General features: G+C 36.4%; 1 protein-coding gene across 2 annotated transcripts in view; it reads right to left on the bottom strand.

Annotated features, from left to right (window-relative positions):
• Positions 1–32: 32 nt before the first annotated feature.
• Positions 33–6887, bottom strand: part of LOC101851407 (vascular endothelial growth factor receptor 3) — a gene marked incomplete at its 5' end in the record, with an annotated part of 35907 nt that continues 29052 nt past the window's right edge. Inside the window, 5 exon segments of one of the 2 annotated variants that reach the window (XM_035969714.1) lie at positions 33–258; positions 1672–1712; positions 2228–2298; positions 4037–4159; positions 5105–5391. In XM_035969714.1, coding sequence (XP_035825607.1) covers positions 155–258; positions 1672–1712; positions 2228–2298; positions 4037–4159; positions 5105–5391 — 626 coding nt within the window. 2 annotated transcript variants of the gene reach the window in all.

Here is a 6887-nt window from a genome sequence, read left to right as displayed (position 1 = left end):
CAACTGAGTTTTCACTTTGTTAGCATAATACGTCACTCAGTGGAGTCGGCTTAAAACGAAGTTTAATCCAAAAAAGAGCTGTAAACCAAAATGAAATAAAATCACAGGTGAGCGTGGTACACAGATGAACGCAGAACACAGATGAACATGATACTCACAGCTCAGGACTGGCATACTGAGGTTTCTCCATGCGATAGCCGGACTTGAGGAGACCAATGAACTTCTCGTTTATCTCCACACCAGGGTAAGGATTGCCGCCTAAACCAGACAGAAAGCGAGAAGGAGTAAATTCAATTTGCATATATATACAATTCTATCAAATATAAAAAAGATTCTCAATAAAGAGTGATAGGGGTAATTTCTGGTGATAATAACAGAATTTCTGTTTTACAAAAATATTAAAACAACGATGTTCTTTTTGTTTTAGGAAATGTTTAAGGCACTTGCAACACAATAAGGTCATATAAGTGCCGAAGATTAGAGGTGTTACAAGAGAGTAACAAAAGCAAAAAAGAAGGAGGGGAGATAAGGATGACAGATGTTTGATAGGATAAAAGAAGCAAACCACACCAGAGCACCCGCCAACCACCCACAATGATGTTCTTGAAAGTGAATTCCCAATATATTTTTTAGCAGTGACCTGCAGTGATTGTCTGCCCAATCCAATAAAAGAAATAGAATATTAACAAACAGTTTAAAAAGCCACCAAAAAAAAGTTCTATCATTTATCTAACATTCTAAAAGAAATACATAATTTCTTATCATAGCCAAGCAGGTAAGTCACAGCACTGAAAGACATTCTCACGCCCATCATTTGTAAAAGAAGATCATATGGAAGGAACCAGAACATATTCACAAAGTTCAAACTCTTTTCTCCTCAATGCAATAATTCCTTACAAAATCTACAATTTCAAAAACACAAAAAACCAAAACAAACAATAGTTTTATAAGAATTAGCTATCACCCTCATACATTTGAACAAAGTGATGTTTCTGAATTATCTGTACTATAAGCTCTCATTGAAAAAAGCAATATAAATTTTTTTCAAACCATAAAAATATTCTAACTAAAAGCCTGAGGAACGTAAATCTGACACACAACTAGAGCGCAAAATTCACAGCACAAAATTGATACAACTAGAGCATAAATCCAACACAAGAAGATCATAAAACTGACACAACAGGAGCATAAATCTGACACAAGAAGAGCACAGAGAATAAATCTGACACAACAAGAGCACAGAGAATAAATCTGACACAACAAGAGCACAGAGAATAAATCTGACACAACAAGAGCACACAACAAGAGCAGAGAGAATAAATCTGACACAACAAGAGCACAGAGAATAAATCTGACACAACAAGAGCACAGAGAATAAATCTGACACAACAAGAGCACAGAGAATAAATCTGACACAACAAGAGCACAGAGAATAAATCTGACACAACAAGAGCACAGAGAATAAATCTGACACAACAAGAGCACAGAGAATAAATCTGACACAACAAGAGCACAGAGAATAAATCTGACACAACAAGAGAATAAATCTGACCCAAGAAGAGCACAGAGAATAAATCTGACACAACAAGAGAATAAATCTGACCCAAGAAGAGCACAGAGAATAAATCTGACATAACAAGAGCATAAATCTGACACAAACAGATTTCTTACCTAGTGAGAACAGCTCCCATAGCATGATACCATACGACCATCTGTAGACAGAAAAATCACACATTACAAATGTCCAAATTTGATGAATCCCAAAGGCATCAAATAGATTGTATGTTTTGGTAAAGAGAAATACTTTGACGCAGTAACACTCAATTAGTAAAGGGAAAAGGTAAGACAGACAGATGGAAGCAGAAAGAGGGAAAAGACGAAGCAGTACACTCTTCCAGGCATAAGTCCTCACTTGGGAAATAATAATAATAATAATAATAATAATAATAATAATAATAATAATAATAATAATAATAATAATAAATGACATTTATATAGTGCTTAACCCCCCATTAAAGTACACAGGCTCTGAGCGCTTTACAATACAGTACAATGTACAACAGTAACATAAAACGTCGGATTCTGACGAAAAGAGAATCACTCCAAATATTCAACTTATTAATTTAAAAACAGAAATGGTTTCAGCTGACATTTGAATGAATCAAAATTCTAAATTTAAAAAAACAAAATAATTTCTAGAACAGCGTCTACAGATCTGACAACTTACACATCACTCTTGGTGGTGTAGATACGATGGGTGAAAGACTCCAGGGCCATCCACTTGACAGGCACTGGACCCTGGGAATTGAGATGTTACAATGTTACTAGGTACAAAGTTATTATAGACAGGATGGATATGTCAAAGAGTTACAAGGTGCAATTTTATAGACAGGATGGATATGTCAAAGGGTTACAAGGTGCAATTTTATAGACAGGATGGATATGTCAAAGGGTTACAAGGTGTAATTTTATAGACAGGATGGAAAAGTTACAGTGTTACAAGGTATAATGTTATAGACAAGATGGAGAAGTTACAGAGTTACAAGGTACAGGGTGATAGACAGGATGGAGATGTTACAGTGTTACAAGGTATAATGTAATAGACAGGATAGAGAATTTACAGGGTTAGATGGCACATGGCTATAGACAGCATGAAGACCTTACAAAGTTACAAGGTACAAAGAGGGATAGAGTTATAGACAGAATAGAGATGTTACAGTGTTACAAGGTACAAGACTATAGACAGGGTGGAGATGTTACCGTGCTACAAGGTACAAGGCTATAGACTGGATAGAGATGTTACAATGTTACAAGATACAAGACTATAGACTGGATAGAGATGTTACAATGTTACAAAATATAATGATGGGAGGTACAGAGGTATAGACAGGATGGAGATGTTACTGTGTTACAAGGTACCGTACGACGTTTGTAGGTACAAAATTATAGACAGAGTGGACACATTACAGCGTTAGATGGCACAATGTTAAGAGGTACATGACTATAGACAGAATGAAGATGTTAGAGTGTTACAAGATACTAGGATATATTCAAGATAAAGACGATTTGTTTAGGCTGAGGCCTACTAAATTCAACCTAATCATTTATCCATGAAAAATATCCATGGAAAATATCTATGAAAAGATACAGGGCGAGATTTCTGTACAAATGACTTGCTCTCAAGAGAGTTCAGAGTACCCTGCACAGTGATAAATAAATCCAAGACGCCTGCAAAAACTAGAAGTTTCAAGATCTATAGAAAAAATAAAAACCTCTGTGAAATTAAATTCTTTTCAGACATATCAATATATTGGTATCTTTCAGGCAACACATTTGGATGTATTGCCGATATATCGTCAGCCACTTGAACAAGATTGAAAAATTTGTTTCATTATTTCCATTCTATTACTTTTGTAACATCAATGAACACCAACATTTAGTTATCTTTGCAATGATATTATAATATATAACTGCCACTACAATCTTCCTATACCAACCACAAAAGCTGTTTTATTTCCATACCCTCAACATAATTAATTGGATTGCGAATTAATTACAACCAAATTGTTTTAACAGCCGAAAAAAAATTGCACTTTGAATTATTAGAAATTTGTCCAGTGCAAAAAACTGTTTCAGTTTTAGTTTGAGCTTTTTTAGTTTTAGTAAGAGTTTTACGGCGCTCGCAACTGCAAAAGGTCATATGAGCGCCAGAAGATTAGAGGTGTTACAAGAGAATAACAAACACCAAAAAGGAGGAGGGGAAATAGAGACGATAGATTTGTTTATAGGAAAGAAGAAGCAAACCACACCAGAGCACCCGCCAACCACCCACTAGTTTGAGCTTTACAGCACTTGCAACACAATCAAGTTATATATAAGTGCCAAAGCTTAAAGGTGCTACAAAGAGTGGCATACAAAGAAAAGAAGGAGGAAAGAAAAGAAAAGAAGTAAGACAGGTGTTCGATTTAAAAAAAAAAAAAAAAAAAGAAGGAGCAGACCACCCCACCAACAACCCATAAAGCTGTTTGGTACTTACATCTCCCTTCTTGTGGTACTCAGGATCTTTGTACAGGTCTTTGGCCAGGCCGAAGTCACAGATCTTCACAACGTTATCCTCGGCCAACAACACGTTTCTCGCTGCCAAGTCGCGGTGGATGTACTGGAAAGTGAGGGGAAAAAAACCCAAAAAAAAACCCAATGAAAATAACCTCTATAAACAGGAGGAGAAATACGTATGTATAAATATAAGAAATACAAACACGAACTACAAACACTTTAGTTGTTTTTTCTAGTAAGAGTTTTACGGAACTTGCAATACAAAAAAGTCATATAAGTACCAAAGATCAGAGGTGTTACAAGAGAGTAACAAACACGAAAAATAAGGAGGAGAGATAAGGATGATAGATGTTTGATTGGAAAGAAGGAGCAGACTACACCAGAGCACCCGCCAACCATCCACGAAATACAAACACCATCACAAAAGCGATAAAAGGAATATGGAAAATTTATAGAAGGCAACAGCCAAATAAAACATACTTTTGTATTTTACTTCCCCCTGTTTTGACAACAGAAGGAAATTCATCTACTTCCTACCAAAAAAACAAAGTGTGAAAAATCCTACACCTTCAACAGATGTTCAATATCTAAAAGTAAGAATATCAACACAATATGATTTTATTCTCTTTTAAGTCTTTAATATCTACAAGAAAATAACAACCAAAACAATAAATATGCTCTCTCAAGTCTTTAACAGATGTTCAATATCTACAAGTAAGAACAACAAACAATAATAAGACTAATTCTCTTTAATCAACAAACATGTATCTTTCTCTATAATCAGCAAACACGTATCTTTCTCTATAATCAACACACACATATTTTCATTCTCTTTAATCAACAAACATGTATCATTCTCCTTATTTTACTAATATGAATCATTCTCTTTAATCAACAAACGCATCATTCTCCTTATTTTACTAATATGAATCTTTCTCTTTAATCCACAAGCACATATCTTTCTCTTTTATTTACAAACATATATCATTCTCTTCAATTAACAAACAAGAATCTTTCTCTCTAATCAACAAACACGTATCATTCTCACCTTCTTAGAGGCCAGGAACTCCATGCCTCGAGCCACTTGGAAGGCCCAGCAGTACAAGTTCTTCGTGGTCAGACTTGGGCCAAGGACGTCCGCACTGCCCATGGGACCCCCGGCGATGTTCAGGTAGTACGGGCCCTTTTTGTTGGGGGAGGACACCGGCTCCTTCTTCACATCCGGCATGAAGTTCTCGCAGTCTTCCATGGTGTCTTCGAAGTGGGCTTTGTTCTTGATCAGGTACGTTCTCAGATTGCCAAAGTGGCAATACTCAACGATCACGTAAAGTTCTCCTGAGGAAGAGAAAAACTGTACTTTAACACTTTGCCCCCACGAGACACCCATCGGCGATGGTAACAAGCCGCCCCTTTTCCCCACAGCACGCCGATCGGCAACGGTGTGATATATATAGCAACAAAAACGTTGCAGCAATGATCTCCTTTTTGACATACGCTCTTGTTAAAGTTAAATTTCTTTTCTGAATGGTTTGTGAGGCCTTTGAGCTCGTAAATCAGTTTGTATACAACAACTGGGAGTAAATTTTTTTGAAAAATTTTTGACTAAATCTTATGTTTTCAGTTCCGATTCTAGTTCCTTTTTTGCTGAACATGCCATCATCACTTTTAATCTTCTCAGTACGCTGAAATTTTAATACAGGTTGGGGTATTTTTGCAGAGATACGGGTGTAGTACTGATGTACCGCATCTGTATCTCGGTCCGTGGGGGATAAGTGTTGTGTGCTCTGCGTGCCCCACGGGTGGAAAGTGGTAAGATTTGATACTATTTTGTTTTTGTTGGAATAAAAGGAAGTGCCCTGACACAACAGAGTTTTGTTTTTGGATGGGAGGAAGTACGACAGACAGATAGCCAGAAACAACAGAGGGAAAGATAAGAAATACCAATGAGTGAATTCAGGCAGAACTGTGAACTCAATGACAGAGCAGCTCTCCTTGATTCCAATATTCATTATAAGAAAGAACACTAAACACTTCCTCTTCCTCAACTGCACAGCTGCACATGTTGCGACCTCCGTTCTTTCTTGCCCTATCTCCATTTTTAATAACGGTGAAAACAGTTTATAACAAAGAGCGAGCTCAAGAAAAAGCCACATTTTCACTGTTTAAAAAAATGGAGAAACGACAAGAAAGCGCTGAGATTGCGATTGAGTTACATACACAGGAACATACACTCCCACACATAAAAAGATGAATAGGCACATACACATACATACATAAGAATGACAAAAAAATTATTTGGCTTATAACAATTTTTCATTTAGTTATAGCCTTCATCCTGATTCAACAACAACGCACCCATTAACAAGTTCTTCCAACAAGTTGCCAGGCAAGACCTGAGCAGACAACTGACCAGTCAATAAATTTTGTTCTCTTTCTTTATCAAGTGCCAGATCTGAAACACACGTAGGCAATCACAGCACACCTCTTATTTCTCTACTCAGATGCTCTTAAAATAAATTTAAAAAACTACATTACCTCCGGCTTTTCGTGATTTTTTTGGTGAAATTACAGCAATAATGGTTCTCAGTTGCCTACTGCCCAGCAGATGGACATTTAACTAAGGAGCAGTTAAAATCTGACTGAATCTATTCACAAGGAAAGAACTGTCCACAAAAATAAATAAGGCAATAGACAACAAAAGTGTCATTGCAGTCTGACCGAATCTATTCACAAGAAGAGATGCATCCACAACAAGGAGTTTAGAACTAATCTACTTTTAATCTCCTTGATCCACAATAACAGATAAGGAGAAAACTATCCACAATAACAGA

The sequence above is a fragment of the Aplysia californica genome, unplaced genomic scaffold (genome assembly GCF_000002075.1).
Source record: "Aplysia californica isolate F4 #8 unplaced genomic scaffold, AplCal3.0 scaffold00173, whole genome shotgun sequence".
In the NCBI taxonomy this organism is placed as follows: domain Eukaryota; kingdom Metazoa; phylum Mollusca; class Gastropoda; order Aplysiida; family Aplysiidae; genus Aplysia; species Aplysia californica.
This window is presented reverse-complemented; position numbering and strand designations above follow the sequence as displayed.